Here is an 18,333-nt window from a genome sequence, read left to right on the forward strand (position 1 = left end):
GTGTTCATTCAGGGTAGCAAAAAGGCCAAGTGAAGCATGTATTTATCTATACAAGGATACATATGAACGCGATGGAGATAGAACAAATACGGTCGGTTCAAACACGTGACGAGAGGAGCAATTACAGCTCATTAAGGGACACTGTTTCAATTCATGGTCTTGAGTCAGATTTGCGTTTGTGTTTGTGTGACGTAGGGTGAGTATGACTATAGAACTCAATGTAGAACCGAATCCCAGGGTGTGTGGTGTATAAGTGAAGGTACACAGAATCCACACATATCGTCCCTGATTTGCAAATATAGTCCCTTCTCTGCAAATCTTTGACCGTACAGACAGAAGGCGTGTGACACCTTCCAGGAGCATGTGTGGGCTTGTAACAGACTTTAAATCAAAGTATGATCTACTGATTCATCCTTAAACCCTGTTGAAAATCAACTTAGCTTTTGACTCTTAACAATTAATTAGTGCATTGTAGCCACTTGGACTGTCCAAACAACTAAACTAAAAAGAGATATCCCACACTGTAGTTGTACTATTTATATTTTGTCCAGTGCTATTAGGGCAACATGAGATAAGGGGGGGGGGCATTGGTAAATCACACTAGAGCCTAACTGACCGTATTTGTAGTTGCTACACCATCGCGCTGATAGTGTGACATTTATAATTCAATATTTACACTTTTACCGAAATCAATGTGAATACAGATATAGAATATGTAATTAAGGAGCAGATTGGGCTTTAGGGCATTTTCCCAAGGTTGCCCACGGGTTAGGGCACTGCAGACAATCGGGGATCAAACCCGGTAACCTTTGAGGTAACGCAGAGCTGAAAACCCAGCCTAGCCATTCAACATTCTGCCCTGCGAGACAATCAGTGGCTCTCACATCTTCCCTTCTACGGCTCGTTAGCCGGAGGAAAGGAGCCGTGTGGACTTGTGACAGCTGAGCCGCTTTAGACTTACTAGAGTCGACAGCGACCGGTAATTATCCCAGCCAATCAAAACCTTCAGACCTGATCTATGGGCATGTGTCTGAGAATGTAGTTGAAAAAATCTCTGAAGCACTTCTTGTGCAGGACACACTCTGATGAAGCGGATTCAGGCGGCCGTTTCTTTGGAATATGTGGGGATCAAGGCTATTGAGAGACTATTGGTATGCAGCCGTCGTGTGTGTGCTCCGTACCTGGATGCCGTACAGCAGGTCTGTGTGGTAGTAGCGGTCATGGTGGGCGTTGGCAGCCGCCAGGGTCAGCAAGTAGTCGTTCCTGGCCTGGGTCGCCTTGGAGTTACAGTCACTCCTTTTGGCTTTCAACTGGGGGGCGAAGCAGGCAAAGAGACGGGGCTGCATGTGACACGAGTGGTCCCTCATTCAGTGTATCTGCGTGTTCTTTAAAGTGTGTGTGTGCGTCTGTTTGTGTTCATTTACCTTCACACTCGCTTTCTGTAGACTAATTCGCGACTGAAACAAACCCAACTTGGACCTGAAGAGAAAGGAACAACAAACAATCCTCATCCCTGGTTTTTGTAATCATGAAAAAAAGAACGCATGCCGGTTTTTAAGCCTCCCAAAAGGCTCAAATGAATCAAGACTTAACTAATACATCATAGATGTTTGAGAGTGGAAAATATAGAGATCCCCAGACTCCCCGGACTGACACAACATTGAGTCAGTGAAGACAGACATCTTACTAACACCAATGCAATGTAATATTCACTGTGCAATGATGTACAATAAATCTACTGCACCTATGGACGTACACATCCGTCGACTGAGTGAATGAATTGTTTGCAGGTGTATAAAGTGACCATTTTTCTTTTTCAAGAGAAAGCGGGGGTGGTTATGGCGGGCTTTCATATGAGTAATCATGCAAATAAGGAGATGGAGTCTCCATTAACGTAAATATGAGGAAGAATATGAAAACATAATGAAATTGCTGTAAATGTGTGAGTTTCACGATGTGTGTATGGAGTATTTCTGTGTGTGTGTGTGTGTGTGTGTGTGCTGTGTCAGTGACAATGATTAATGTCCCAACTCCACTCACTGATGAAAAAGATTTCACGAACACACACACACACACGCACACGCACACGCACACGCACACACAATACAGTAATACAGTCATTTCTTTGGGGTTGTGGCATTGTGATAGAAAAACACAGAGTTGACTGACCAATCAATATAGGTGTAAAACCGAGCCAAGAATTTAAATGTTTTACTGTCTCATTGACAACAGCTGCCTTAGGTCCAGTATCAAAAAGAAAAAAACATTGTGCAGTGTAACAAATTTTCCAATTGATGGCGGCCCTGAAGAAAATCTATATTTGTGTTTTGGTCTTTATTATGGCTCAATTATCTTTGCCCTGGAGGGGCACATTCAGACCGGCATAAAACTTTTGGGATTTTTCACCTTTTGTAAACCTTCCCGGGGTTAACAGCAGTCACAGTCACCACTTTTCTATCCATCGGTTAAGAGACCGGTGCGTACCTGCTACAAGTAGGCAGTAGCACGCTGATGTCAAATCCCAGAAGCCATAGTTCCACAATTCAACGTGGTAAAGCCACACACCCCAACTCGATCCCTCCACTCAACTATCTCAGCTGGACGTCTGGTACCGCCATCGCTAAGAGCTAGCAAAGGTCGATCAGCAAAGTCACAACTTTTGTCGGTTTTGGGACCTCAGTGGTGGAACGAGCTCCCTGACGTTCTCAAGACCGCAGAGTCGCTCACTATCTTCCGAAAAAGACTCAAGACTCACCTGTTCAGAATCCACCTCGACTCTGCATAGCCACCCTCCCGCTTCTGGCCACCATTGTACATTGTATTGTTTTGTGTTGTATTGTATTATAGTACTTAACTGTGTAGCAACTGCAGTAGCTGCTATCATTGCTGTAACACGGGGAATTGGTTAGCCTAGCGATTGTTGTACTTGCACTTGGTTCTATGAACATCCTTACTGTACTGACAGCGATATATTGTTGCACTTCTTTTGAGTAAGTCGCTTTGGATAAAAGCATCTGCTAAACGCCTTAAATGTAAATGTAAATGTGTGTATATTTGGAATCAACCAAGTTAAAAAGTTGAATTCCCACAACGAGAATTCTGCAAATTTCATATTCTTAATAACCGTTTTTTCTTCCAATTCTACAAATCAGTCGTGTTGTTACTGTGGGGGACACCCGGTCGTTGCTCAAAGCCCAGTGGAAGAAGAAACTTGGGATTTCAAACAAAATAGTGCTGCAGTAACTGCTCGGGTTAGGAATTCGCCATTTTAACATAGGTTTTTTTTCAGAAATAAACACCAAAATAGATTAAGATGTTGGTGTATTAAGTTGAGTTGCAGAAGTAGTGCTTTAGGGACTTTTCCTCAGTGTGCTAACGCTAACCGTTAGAAGGTACGTATGGGACGATCACTGAACCGACTAAATGAATGGCTCTTGTCTACCCCCGGAAAGGATCACAAAAGGCAGAGAAGCCCAAATCCTGAACTTACCCTTTAAGTCTATTTATATCCGAGAAAGGTTCTAGCAAGGAATCTCATCGGCCCCTTAGCTATGCCGTCTGGTCTTTATGTTACCCCACTCCGTCTCTCTCTCATTAGAAGCCAATGTATCTCTAACGTTCTCTAACAAGAGATTCATGGATAGAGTAATTGGCCGTTGGGATCCGACTGCAACCGCGGCAGTAGGCATCTGCGGATCGGCCTATTTTGGGTATATAATATAATAATTATAATATTTATGTGATTTGCAGGGAAGGGGGGTTAGTAAAAATCATTACATAATTTCTCACAATAAACTATTTATTTTAAAACATCCTAATTATTGAATCTAAGTTTGATATAGCATATCCTTTAATGCCGCCGCATTTATTTGAAGAATAAGATACGTGTTATATTATAGCATAGGTCTACGCCTATTTTATTCTTTATTTATGTTCACATGCAAATGCCTCTTTATTTTGCCCCTGAAATATATCAGCTGGTCTTTGTATTGTTCAATAACGTTTTACATGAATAAAGAAAGCCTATAATGCAATAATAAAGTCAAAAATGTACTATGCTTTTTGTTGTTTGGTACATCCATGAAAATGCATGACCAAATCAGGCAAATTCTCAGATTAACAACGTTAACAAAAGAACTAGGTTTCAACAGAACATACAATAGAGCAACGTGCAAAACTACTTCCTCAACTTGCTCTGACATCTCTATTAATCGTATAATAGCCTGATAGTTGCCTAATAGGCATACACTGAACTAATTTCCTTGGCATAATATTTTGAAGAAAATAATTAATTTAGACTTTTTTATAGCCTTAGAAAAATGGGAAAATGGCCAGCGGGAGGGGTTAGCAAACATAATTTCATAATAGACAGTTGGGAAACCGATGCAAGTGTAATCTCCGTTATCAAACACCAGTTTGAGTAGCGGTCGGGTGCAGCTACAGCAATAAGCGGATTAGGGTGAGAAACTATCTTAATTGCGCATCACTGATCCCAACCCCCCCACCACACACGAGAGCCAGCGATGGGGTACTCACTTGGCCTCTATGTCGGCCTTCTCCCGCACGGCGTGAGCCACCTGCTCACAGTCGTAGTACTTCTTCTTGGCCTTGGCCAGCTCCTTCGCTGACTCCTGCAGCTCTGCCTGTATGCCGTTCAGCTGCTCCATGGTCTGAGGGGGGGGGGGAAGGGAGGGAACGATTAGAGGACTGCGGCTCTGATGTCGGCGACTGTGGTTTTTTTGACCCTTTTGATAAATGATGTCAATATGGTTATTGATTTGGTCCATTAGAATTATTAACTGATGAAGTCAGGAGTACATCACAATGGGTTTGGAGTCCCTTATTTTGCACTGTTGGTCAGATCTATCAGGCTTGGCATATAACTTGTATGTGGCTGCGTCTGATTTCAGGTTTTAGGGATGAATCAAATGTATTTTTGTATCAAATCATATTTTGATTAATTGAGGAAACAATCGAATGCAACAAAGAATGTCACAGACATTCAATTAACTCTGACGACATCCCAAGTCAACCGGTTTTTTCTTTGGGCCATGTCCTGTCTTTAAAAGATAGGGCAGGGAAGATGGGCAGGGAAGTGGGTAGAGGGAAAAGGAATGCCTTGTAGCAAATGACCAGATGCCGGAATCACTATGAGACTTATTTGCCTATGTGGGCGAGAATAACAGAGGATCAGCCACTGAGTCGTCCGCCTAGTCAACTGCTCCAAACCCTAGTTTGAATGGCACCCTTTACATGACGGCTTCATGCTGGAGGATGGTGTGTCGCTGTGTGGGGATGGAGATGTCGGAGGCACCAACCTTCTTGAGCTGCTGCTCCTTGTAGAGCCGCAGGGTCTTGGCCGGGTCCGAGACCTGACCCTTGTAGTTGTCGCAAACATTGAGTCTGGACTGGCTCACCTGCACCGTACCCTCCAAGTAGGACCTCCACACCACATACACATTCCTGCAGCCATGGGAGCAACAGAGATAGGGGGAGAGCAAGAGAGAGAGATCGGGAGAGAGATCGGGGGGGGGGGGGGAAGAGAGAGAGAGTGTGAGAGAGACCATTCGCGTTCAAACGCGTTCAAAATTCCACGCCACAATAATATTACAGGTTCCCGCAGTCATATCTCGTCGTCATGCAATCATATGAAGAGCCTATGTACCCACATTGTTAGACACACACAGCAGGCAGAAGGAGATGGAGAGACAGACGGACAGATATAGGAAGGTAGAAGGAAACGTAGAGGGAGGGAAACAGAGCAAGAGAAACAGAGGAAAAACAGAGAAACAGATCGATTCTAAGTAAGAGAGAGGGCATGCAAGGGAACCCAACACAAGGGTACCTGTAGTCAGTTCTCTGATCATCAGGGTTGATTCCTGGCCAATCTCTCTTCAGGTACTGACTCGCCAACTTTTGCAGAGCCTGAGAAAAAGAAAAAAACCACATGTGAAACGTTTGCTGCGGTTACAACAACCACTTAAACAAAACCGTCCAGTTCACTTTCTCGCCTATTTGTTTGGATGAAATAAAAACAGAAAAAACCCCGAATAGATTTCCACTCAGATAATCATCCACAGCAGTTAAAGACAATAGAAGTCAGCTTGGATGGGGGGGCCTGTTTCTAAGAACTTCATTAGCTCCAATGTCCATGGAAATGGCCCAGAAGTGAGGTGACCATTATTGAATAGTGTGTGTGCGGACATTTTAGATTAGAATGACTCCGACGGTTATTGTCAGGGAAAGCCTTGAGGGGGAGGTGCTGGAGAAGGAGGTGGTGGAAGGTTTACTTTAAAGTGTTGAGCATTTCTCGGGCCATTTTTACATTTAATGTTTGTGCCGAACTAACTCTATATGAAAAATACAGTTCAGCTCTCAAGGAAGATTTACAATCTTACTTGAGGTGATGCCATGAGGAAAAATAATCAGTTACCACACCAGCAGAATGTATCACTAATATCTGCATATTTGAAACCTCTTCACACTTATGTACCTTGCTTGTTTTGTGTTGTGTCTTTGTGTTGTAATTGAAAAAAGACAATACAAATATTTGTCAAACATCTACACTGCAGTGCTTACTATAGTAAGCTCTATAGTAAGCTCTTAGCGATGGCGGTACCAGACGTCGAGCTGAGGTAGTTGAGTGGAGGGATCGAGCCTACAGTAAGCCAAAATAAGGGGATGAAAATAGTGTAGCCCACTGGCAGAACTAACCTAAACCTCCTTCACTCGTAGTTCATGGTAAATGACTGGGATAACCTTTCAGGCACCGCTTTCCGGCAGTTCCATATAAATGTCATTAGGTCTTGAAACCGAATATCGATCCCTATTGCCATTCACACATGATCCAATGCAGGAAATGCTCCGGCACATTTACAGGACTGACTGCATGTGTGAGAGGGGCTCAACATCTACTGGGATGGGTCACTGTGTTAGAAGCACTAACAGACAGTTGTGTATGCGTTTGCGTGTGTCTGTGTTGGTGTATGTATGCTTGTGAGTATGCATGTCTAAATCCTTTGCTGGAGTAAATACTCCGGGCAGAGCACACGCATGTTTGTTTACATGGAACCGTAGTCTCCCATGATTCCAAACACGCCTCCAGGGCAACACATCCCCCCCCCATAACTCTCTCTGTCCCCTCCACACATCCCCACCCTACAAAGCCTGCCGGTCTCTCCCCTGCCTCTCTCCATATCCCTCTCCTGTCCCTCCATCTCTCTCCTGCCTCTCTCCATATCCCTCTCCTGTCCCTCCATCTCTCCCCTGCCTCTCTCCATATTCCTTTCCTGTCCCTCCATCTCTCTCCTGCCTCTCTACATATCCCTCTCCTGTCCCTCCATCTCTCCCCTGCCTCTCTACATATCCCTCTCCTGTCCCTCCATCTCTCTCCTGCCTCTCTCCATATTCCTCTCCTGTCCCTCCATCTCTCCCCTGCCTCTCTCCATATCCCTCACCTGTCCCTCCATCTCTCCCCTGCCTCTCTCCATATTCCTCTCCTGTCCCTCCATCTCTCCCCTGCCTCTCTCCATATTCCTCTCCTGTCCCTCCATCTCTCTCCTGCCTCTCTCCATATTCCTCTCCTGTCCCTCCATCTCTCTCCTGCCTCTCTCCATATCCCTCACCTGTCCCTCCATTTCTCTTCTGTCTCTCCATCTCTCTACACCTCCTTCCTTTCACCATCCCCCATTCCTGCCTCTTTCAATCCCCCTCTCCTACCAATCTCCATCTCTCTCCTGTCTGTTTCCAGCTTAGTCTTTCCAAATTGAATATGCTTCTTCTCCTTGGCTGCTGCCGCCGTGTCGTATCTCCCTCTCCCTCTCTCTCTAATCCACTTGCCATCCCCATTATCGTCACACACCAATCCCATTGCATTCAATTCCACACGCTTTAATCTGTGTTAATGGTGAACCCTTGATAAGCATCGTTCACGCCCTTTTCATTTTCTTCACCTCCTTGCTCACCTCCCTCATTATTGTTGTGAAACTTTCCCTCTGCTGATGATGACTTCTGCACTTTTGTCTTGATTCTCCATATACAAACTGTACACTAAATAATCGCTCATTATTTCCTTCTCAATGTCTCTGGAGCTCAAGGCTTGGCCTGTGAGTGAGGGTCTGGCACGAGCTGCACAAGCTTAGAGAGGGGCCTCTGTAGCAGACTATGGTCGCCCTGTTCCCAACAACATTATGTATGTTCACACACACAGACACACAGACACACATCCCAGTACACATACAAACACACACAGACAAAAAAACACACACACAGAAATAAGACGGCACAAGCAAGTGGTGGATGTAGTGGAGGTTGTGGAAAAAATTGATACAGTGTAGTATCTCAATATTTTGCGTGCTAATATTGTATAGATACACGGATACCAGCTATAGATTATTTAATTATTTAATTTATTCACTCACGAATATGTTGTCATTTTTGCACAAGAATTGATCTTTTACTGCTAATACAAATGACTGGTAACATAATACATAAAAGTCTGTTGCTTTTTCACTATCCCCTGATGAGTGGGAGGGATACTGGGATTGACGAAAGTACGATTTACTCAAAAACAAAGAGAAAGGTTCGGGCTGGTCAGCATTTTTTTTTTGTAGAATATATCAGTTATAGGCTGTGATTTTATTTATAACATTATTGAAATCCCTATAAATCAGCATTGACTATGGATACGTCAGGGTCATTTTAAGCTACAAGCTGCAACTTTAATTATGGGGAGTACTGCAGTCACGCAATATGTCTTCCAACGACTTGTGTCGTAACCCATGCATCTTGATACGTATACTATCGTGAGCTCCTTGCCAAAACCCAGCCCCTCAAACAAATGTGAAACGCATGACAACAAACAGTCAACTTCCCTCACTCTCTAGGGAAGGGTGGAGTTGGCGGGAATGTTTTTGGTTAAAGGGTGTGTGCACACGTGCGTGCGTGCGGGTGTGCATGCGTGCCTGTGCATGTACGCGTCTGCACATGCGCAAGCGGGAAGACCGACTGAGTGAAGGACAGCCCGTGACGGCCAGTGAGGCAGCCAGCCAGTGAGTGATCGGTAACAATCACCTGGCTCACTGATTGGCCAGCTGTGCTTTTCTACCTCCATCCTCTATAAACAACAGCAGCCTTTATATATTCACAGCTCCGTACTGTACCTGTGTTGCGAACATGCCCTACTGAGGCCGGAAGGAGATAAGATGACCCGTGTATAGGAGGTCAGATCATCAGGATTAGATCAGCCTACACAGCGGACCACTGTACAGAACGCCCAGTGGCACTCCCTTTTGGTTTCTCCCTTCTCCTTGAAGGGAAGGGATAAACCATGAGGTCAGATTCCTGAATCACAGAATAACAGAGTCTCTCCCCAATCCAAATATGGCTGAAGTGGATAGAGATCCCGCCCTGCACATTACTTAGGTCACCAGTTCTGGGAGACCATGGTTGGTGTGTGACATAGGCAGACTATGATGACAGAGCTAAATAAAGCATTATAACCTTTTCTTACTCTTCTAATCGGGGCTGCGCGATGAGGGAAACATGCGCTACGCAGTCACGTTGCATACTGCGATGTAGATATGACTTGTGATTTAGATAATTCATGGTTTAATAATTACAATAAAAAATCCGCACCACCATGGCACGTGTAAAGATACCATTTATCGCAGCTCAGGCATTCCATTGCAATGTATCATATGGTAATATTATCGCCATGAAATGAAACTATGAAAATGTGATGCGGATCATAATCCCAATACTGGACACGTGAGGATGAAAAAAGTATCGACCAGTAATAAGCACAAGCTGATTGTTTACTGTGTTAAGTGTTTTGTAATCAGTCCCCAAATATTGGCATTTGATTCCCTCCCTGAAGACGTGAAGCATGCCTCTCCCACTTTGCTTTGAAATCAGAACCGTTTGATAAGGATCTGTGTCTGTCTACTTTTGCCCGTGTGTCTGTCCGTGTGTCTGCTTGTTAGTCCGAGTTTCTCTTTGCGTTTGTTGATTTGTGTGGACTGTGAATGGTTATTGGTTTGATCAGCCTGCCTCACCTGGCCCGAGTCAGACTGATTCAACGGTCTGACTCTGGGGAGATGGGTCGGGAGGTCAAACCTGCTCTTACTGCATCAATTCTACCAACTCCGCAATATATAATATAATCAGAGGAACCCTAAATCCACCTAGATGGCACGTGGTTCACTGCTACAGTCTCTCTCTCTCTCTCTCTCTCTCTCTCTCTCTCTCTCTCTCTCTCTCTCTCTCTCTCCTCAGTGCAGATGTCATCATACAACCACCTGGAAGGGAGGTTGCCATAGCAACCCCATGCCCTTCCCTGTGTAGTCTAGGTGAGCCAGGGACCGCATGCTTTCTAAAGCACACCAGTGTGAAGGCCTGCATGTGTGCAGAGATACAAAAACACACACATAGATATACAGCAGAACATGTGTGCACACATGTGTCAATCATGCATCCACAAACGGGCAGGCACACATCCTGTTTTTATGATTCCAGTGCCATAGTGGGTATTCAAACAGCAGGATATCCTGAGGTGACAAGGAGAGAATGAGTGAGTGTGTGTGTGTGTGTGTGTGTGTGTGTGTGTGTGTGTGTGTGTGTGTGTGTGTGTGTGTGTGTGTGTGTTTGTGTGTGTGTGTGTGTGTGTGTGTGTGTGTGTGTGTGTTTGTGTGTGTGATTGTGTGTGTGTGTGTGTTTGTGTGTATGCGTATGTGTATGTGTGCATACGCTTGAGAGGGTCTGCCGGTGCAGCAGTGATAGACAAGATGTTGGCTAATTGACATTCAGCGAGATAAAGTGGCCGTCTGAACCCACTCAGACTATTGTCTGCCGCGATCCTCCTCCTTTCTGTCTCTGACAAAACAAAAGCTTGTCGACTCGACCGCCAGGCAGAATGCCAGCGTCTGCTGCTACAAATATCCACACTGAACGTGATCCGTTGGTGCACCGACCGACCGAGCAGGAGGAGAGAAGAGGAAGAGGGAGGGAGCTTGTTTGGCTTCATAAATTTGGAGCCGTTTGCTGACCAGCCGCCTGGGGTTCACAGTGATCGGCGGAGAGGGGTTGAGACAGGGGGTGCATGGCTGGGTGTTGGACGATCAATCTCCATATCTCCGCCCACCGTTCGATCCTCTACCACTCTCTCTGCCAGCGAACGGAGCCCCGCCAAGGCACTCAGCGCAGTCACCTTGACGCCCTCCAGCTCGCTCCCTCTTGCTCCCTCTCTTTCTCTCTCTCTCCCTCCCTCCCTCTCTCTCCATCCAGCGTGGTGCATGCCGGGAGCAGAGGGTGTGAGGGAGTGTGTGGAGGAGTGGCGGAACATTTCATTTTCTACCTCCTTGAGATACGTGATTCTCTGCATCAGGAACGTTTTTTTTCCCCCTTGCATACAATTGTGGTGTGATCAGTTTGTGGGGAAAAGTGAGACTGCACCGTTTTCAACCGGTGGTGGGATTCTGGTGGCTCCCGTTCTCGACGTGACAGTATAGCAGGTGTACACTTCTAACACGAGGAGGATCCAAATAATACCCTCTGCACGAGCACAGGAAGCTGGAGGGTGTGATATCAAGCGTGGTGATCTTGCAAATAAAAAAACCTATGCACACGCAACAGGTAAAACTAAGCGACAGATGTCTTCGAGCGCGGGTTGGAAGCGCAGCTACAGGTGGATCAGTGTGACCGCCAACACGCCTCAGCAGGTCATCTATTGGCTGAGGAAACGTGGCCTACACTGGGGGGTTAGCGGACTGGGAGGCCTCTGTGAAGCTTCCAGAAAGCAATTTAACCGTCTACAGCCCCAGGATGGAACGGTTACAAACAATCCAGTATGCGATAAGGAGCCATGCGATGGGGTTTTAAACAGACCTCTGTGGAGAAGGTGACTGTGATACACAGTGCACCACAGCTCTGTTGAAAGACCAGCACCACTGAATTCTGGTTCCTGTCATGGTCTCACACTGGAGGAACTAACTACAGCTAATGGGCGACCGGCCTTGCTCTAGGGATCGATGGTTTCTTGATTGATGGTTATCTAAACAGATTATTTTTAATTTTTCTCATCGGACACAATTAATATGGAGTTCTCCTTGAGTCCCATAGGGAGAGCCCACAGAGGAAGAACTGGAGGCCTGATGACTTGCTCTGTGCGGACTACAAGATGCTCTCAAATTGTCCAACCTGCGGAATCAATTAATGGACTTGATAATCCATATGAACAAACATACTGTGCTCCTGTCATGGAAGAAACATGGATAATATTTAACATTTTCAGGGATCAATTTGTGTAAACTCGATGACATAGACATTGACCTTCTGTCCCTTGAGCAACAGAAGGCTTCTGACAGAGTGGATCATCGTTCATGCTTTCCACTCTCATGGCTTTTCTGTTTTGTTTTAAGATCATGGATGGGAGTCTATTGCAAAGGGGAGCCTCATGTCTGGCTATGACAGGGGGGAGACTGAGCAGACCAGTGTCAGTGGAATGGGACAGGGCTGCCCACTCTGAGGGATGCTCTGCAGCCTGACCTCTTTCCGGTTCACAGACACAGCGTAACAGGACTCTCACCAGCATGGCTGCGGCACAGCTCCCTATTAAAGAACTGCTTATGCAGACAACCCCATTAAGACACAGGAAGATGTCAGGGTAGTGGAAGCCAGCCTGGGAGTGTATAAAAAGATCTCCTCAGCTAAGGTAAACGGGGTTAAGAGTGAGGCCCTGCTTAGTGGACCACGGGGAGAGTTGGAAGTTCCCAGACTGCGTCAAAATGTGTAACGGCAGAAGAGGATTGAAATTCCTTTGGGGTTTTTTTGGGCACAGGTTAATAAAACAAAACTGGAAGGCTGTAGAGAGGAACGTGTGTGTTCAGTTGTCTATGTCTAACTGGATGCTGCCGCAGATGTTTCAAAGGGGAAGTGTGCCTACAGAACTCTGCTTGAGTGAGGTTTATTTAAGACTCAAACTAAGTTCACTGACATGGATGGCTAGATGGACAAATGGATAGAATTAGAAACAGATGAAAAGAGTGAAATGAGGGAATGAGGGAAGAGTGAAAAGAAATTGACAGTGAGCACGGGGCTGAGCCTCTGGTCAACTGCAGCATGGGTGAGGAGAGATATGGAGGCTGGTAGTCAGGACTCTCTCTCTCTCTCTCTCTCTCTCTCTCTCTCTCTCTCTCTCTCTCTCTCTCTCTCTCTCTCTCTCTCTCTCTCTCTCTCTCTCTCTCTCTCTCTCTCTCTCTCTCTCTCTCTCTCTCTCTCTCTCTCTCTCTCTCTCTCTCTCTAGACAGGAGCACTTAAGGGACAAACAATAGCTGTGTGTTTGTGTGTGGGACAGTTTCTTGATTACATGCATCTGCAGTATGCGTTTGTCTGTGTGTGTGCATATGAGTGTGTGCTTGTGCACAAGTTCTTCCTGTGCTCAGGATGTGCACTAATGTACACTAATGTACAGTGTTCCGTTCCATCCGTGTGAGAGAAGGGCAGAAGGATTGAGGTCTGGAGCGAGCGGGGAGAGGCGAGAGAAGCCGGGAGAGAAGGAGGGAGGCAATCTGCATTGCGGAGAATAAAAGGCAGACATGTATAGTCCAGACAGAGAAGAGGAGAGGAATTCAATACATCTCCATAAATCCATAACTTCATTTGAATGAGTTAGTTGCTGCACATAAACAATATTTTTGGAATAGCCTCGGCACTTCTTTGCATTGTAAGAAGGAAGAGGAAATGAGAAGCGTTATCCAATACACAAATGTACTTGATATTGTGAAACTCTGTAAAGAAAGTCCCGTTAAATGGCAACACACACACACACACACACACACACACACACACACACACACACACACACACACACACACACACACACACACACACACACACACACACACACACACACAAAGCTTACAGGAGTTTGTTTCTCAGAACTGCACTCACAAAATCACAAAAGTGAAGACACAAACACAGACACACACAGAACATTCTGGCCTTTTCGGGCAGTCCAGTCGAGTGTGACCCCAGTGTACAACTATTCCAGAAATGTTGAGTATGGGAGGGGAATACAGCACACACACAATCACCATCACCAACCATGGTTGCATCTCTTGCTCTCTCATGCAAACTTGCCTCTTTTCCTTTTGCTTCTCTCTCTCTATCTCATGCCTAGGTCTCTTTCTGAAATGTATTTTACTCCATCAGCATCTTGCAATCAGTACAACTATTCATCTCTTACTTCTTCTATCCGATTCACAATCTTGTGTCCTCTATGGCTTTTCCGCGTTATTCAATCTCTCTTGTTCCGTTTTCTGTCTCCATCTCGCTCTTCCACTATCTCAGTGGGTACTCTCTGTGTGCTGTCAGGTGAGCCCACTGTTCAGTTTTTTCAGAGTAAAACAGAAATCAGTGGAAAATGTAACAGAAAAAAAAAATAACACCTTCTTCACCTTCACCAGTCATTCTTTTAATTCTCAGGGTATAATGCAATATTTTCTGAATTCTAATTCATTTTGACAAAATGTAGAGGGAGAAATGGTTTTTTTCTTTCATAATTGTATTCAGTCAATAAGGGATTCAGGTCTGCGTGTGGGAATGGCTCATCTCAGTAGTTTGCATGACAGCATCTCAATTGAACATGTGTGAGGTTTTCAGTATGGGATATGCGTTTAGTCTCAGTTTGGCTGTCAGATGTTACGTGACAGCAGAAGTGCATATGTATGCAAGGTAGGTTTAGATAATGTCCCTTACAGCACATCATATCCTACTTGTATATAAACAAAATCTATACACATGACTTTCTACTTGTCTACATATACACATAGTATATGGCATGCCATCAAACACAAGCAAGAAACGAATAAACACACAGTTAAACATACAGACTGCACACAATAAACAATACACACGTGCATGCGCACGCGCACACTCAAGCACAGTGTACTGAGAGAATGGAGGGGACAGTAAACAAGGGCAATTTGTGTGAACAGCTGCACACAGCTGGGAATGGCTCTGTGCATGAATGTGTTGACAAAAAAATGTTTTTAGAACAGAACTCATTGCAGTCACCCCTGCCACCACACACTCAGATTGTCTGTGTGTCTGTGTGTGTGTGTGTGTGTGTGTGTGTGTGTGTGTGTGTGTGTGTGTGTGTGTGTGTGTGTGTGTGTGTGTGTGTGTGTGTGTGTGTGTGTGTGTGTGTGTGTGTGTGAATGTGTGTGTGTGTGTGTGAGTGTGTGTGTTTGCCAAGATTGACTATCTATTGGAATGTGCTTCAACTTAGGCTGGGTGCACAGCATGGTAATTGCAGCAGAGAGCTTTTCAGGAGTGCATGCGTGCATTTGCCTTCGTGTATCTTTACGCGTGTGCGGTCCTATGAAAGTGAGAGAAGGAGCACCTTTGCTGAGCTGCAGCACCAAGGAGTCTCCAGGGTGTGAGTGGTGTACAGTTTGGCTGACATCTGCTGCCACTGTACAGTGCGTCGCTCCAGTCTTCCCCCCAGCCTCAGCCTCTGCACGCTGTATACAACCCTCACCCATTAGGGCCACTGCTAGGGTTTTTTAGACCATATTGTAAAAAATCTATTCCCATTTGTAAAACTGGAAATATATGATCTATCCGCATTGATATATACGCTGTCAAATAAAAGTGGATGGTATTTAATTATCTTGATTGGAATAATCCTAAAAAATCTATTCCAAAATCGGTTTAAAATATATTGGATTGTTTCACCTTAGCAAGGTAACGAGAAGCTAGAAGTGATAAAGCTTAACCACCAGGGAGGTAAATGAACTCGGCAGGTGGCACAGCAGATGTAAATGCAGATGTAAATGCAAGTGGTTGGATTAGTTCACCTGTTTGTAGGCATCTCACAACCTCTTAAACCTGCTTTGGTTCCATCAGGTGGTAAAGGGCCAATTGCCTTTTTATGTGTCCTTTTTCAGCAGGGTAAAGGTTTGGGTATACATTGCACATAACCCGTCTACAGCCTTGTAACTCAATCAGTACTGGTACTCATCCCGGTACATTTCTATTAAGTCTGATGTTACCTTTAAGCTAGCCAGTCTAATAAATGTGAAATGCAGTTGGCCACACACAGTCACAATCCTTTGCAGCAGTTGCCTCATTTCTGGTCAGCCCTCCAAATATCTTTGGCGCTGTTTATTATGGCAGCGAAATAGGGTAAGAATTGATTCAGAGAACTAGCTTTAGTGAGCTCCACAATTATGTTCCACTGTTAAGATGACCGCCCCTTCAGCTACTTGGCAACAGCGTTTAAGTTGTATGTTTGATTGGTTATAACAAAGGACGGATCCATCACCACATGTTTTGGTGTCTCTTACCTGGGCATAGTCTCTCTCCAGCTGTCCTTTCTTCAGAGTGTAACTCCTAAAGAAAGGGAGACAGAGAGCAGTGAGAGCTTTAGGATTTGTAAACATACAAATCTTTTTCTTGCACAAGAAGAAAGGGCAAGTAAGGTGCATTCATGGTAAAGGCAGGGATGTAAAAACACGGTGAGGGAAGTGGGACGTTTCGTGCTAGTGGCCAGACCCCTTTGGCCGGACCCTTTTTAGCTCAGAATATATATGGGTTAATTAAAGTTAGGGATCCCTTTAATATACAAGAGAGTGAGCTTGGCCACCACCACATGACACAAGAAGGCAGGAAGTCCTGCCGACGACTGTATTCAAAGAAATGCCGTAGATTGCAGTCCCCCGCCCTGCAGCTCAGCGTATCAGACAAACCCCAGCATCCGGGCAGCATAACCAGGTCTTATCTCAGCTCAGGAATGTCCCAAAGGGAAATATAGAAAGTATGGAAGGGGATAATTGTTGAGATCAAAGGACCAGACATGGCAAGTGGCTCCCATTTTGTTCTAAAGTAAATATAGCATCGGCTATTTCAACAGTTTGTTCACATTTGAGGCTTAAGAGATTGACAAAATGTCTATACATACGGTTGTATCAGTTTTCATATGGGCTAATACAGACCTGGACAATGTAGAGTGCCAAAGTCACATTCCTCATGCTGTCCCCCCAAAGAGAGAAAACATACTTAGTCCATGGCAAGAGGCAAATAATTTTTTGATCCCGTTTGATTTGTGCCCTGAAATACACATATTGTGTTTTAGAATTGAATAGTTCATTCTGAAAGTCAAGAAAGTCAGTCTGTCGTCAAACTATTGAAGAACAAGATGGAGTAAATATGACGCCTGTGTGATTTGTGGATGTAGTTAAACAAGCCACCGGTTTTGCTGGTTTTCTTGATGCCAAGCTGATAAAAGGCCCATGTAATGCACTGAGTTATAAAACACAAAACAAAATGTCACTTTGTTGTTTGACGACAAACTGTAGCATGCAACATTTGAATTTACAAAAATCATATTGTGTATCATTATAATGCATTTCATGGCACAATTCGAACAGGATCAAATAATGTATTTGTCTCTCGCCGTTGACTACCATAAATATTTTTGCAGAAATAGGGTCCCATGTGAGAGTGGAAGGGGCATGAATAAACACTCTATAGGGCTCCAGGGCTGGTCGTAATTGGACAATTTGGGAATCCCATCACCCACAGGCCTGCATTATCTCCAGAGAATATACACACACTCCGCACATGCACAGTTAGCTCTCAAAATCGCCAACAGTGCTACAAGTGGTTGTCCAATGTCTTTCATGCATTTTTTATCGACTCAGAATTAATCACAGAGCTGTGGTCTACATCAATACCCTCTTATCCTTATCTCACTGGATATGTATTATAAATATATATAAGAAAATGTTGCCATAAAAGGCGTGCTTGAGAAATTACTTGTTTCCTCAACAGCAAGTTGGTTTTCCTTCTCGGACCTCCTTGCAAAAACTGAATATATTTAAGGATCGGAGACAGAACATAGGTCACGTGGGTTTGGTGACATATAGGGTGTGAAAGGCAACAATGGCTTTTTGTCTTCAACTCTATTTGATTTAATTTAAGCTATCAAGGCCATCAAAGTATACATCAGCAATCATCTGCGATGTAATTAACATTTTAATGAAAAACCTAAAGGCCAGCCTCCTGGTGCAAACAGTTCTTCGGTCTATTGGTTGGTTTGGGATAACTTTTGCTTTACACAATGGAGATACTTTTCGATTGAACATTTTTGATAAAAGAAAATGTTGCTTGAACGTTGTATGTAACTTTCACCAATAATAAAAACTACTATCTTTAAAAATGTTGATTTGTGTGGGCTGCAACAACATACAAGCCAGATGAACATAGTAACGTAAAAATAAGAAAACCTTTGTTGCTGAACAGGAAGTGCTTTTCCGTGTTTGTTTGTTGTTG

General features: G+C 44.5%; 1 protein-coding gene across 4 annotated transcripts in view; it reads right to left on the reverse strand.

Annotated features, from left to right (window-relative positions):
* The window catches only part of fchsd2 (FCH and double SH3 domains 2), a 55,600-nt gene that overhangs the window by 27,581 nt on the left and 9,686 nt on the right, over positions 1 to 18,333 (reverse strand). For all 4 annotated transcript variants that reach the window (XM_030380674.1, XM_030380673.1, XM_030380672.1 and 1 more), the window contains exons 3-8: positions 16,347 to 16,392; positions 5,846 to 5,925; positions 5,319 to 5,463; positions 4,537 to 4,670; positions 1,425 to 1,479; positions 1,182 to 1,310 (exon numbers count right to left, since the gene is read on the reverse strand). In XM_030380674.1, coding sequence (XP_030236534.1) covers positions 1,182 to 1,310; positions 1,425 to 1,479; positions 4,537 to 4,670; positions 5,319 to 5,463; positions 5,846 to 5,925; positions 16,347 to 16,392 — 589 coding nt within the window. The remainder of the gene's footprint in view (positions 1 to 1,181; positions 1,311 to 1,424; positions 1,480 to 4,536; positions 4,671 to 5,318; positions 5,464 to 5,845; positions 5,926 to 16,346; positions 16,393 to 18,333) is intronic.

The sequence above is a fragment of the Gadus morhua genome, chromosome 16 (genome assembly GCF_902167405.1).
Source record: "Gadus morhua chromosome 16, gadMor3.0, whole genome shotgun sequence".
NCBI lineage: Eukaryota > Metazoa > Chordata > Actinopteri > Gadiformes > Gadidae > Gadus > Gadus morhua.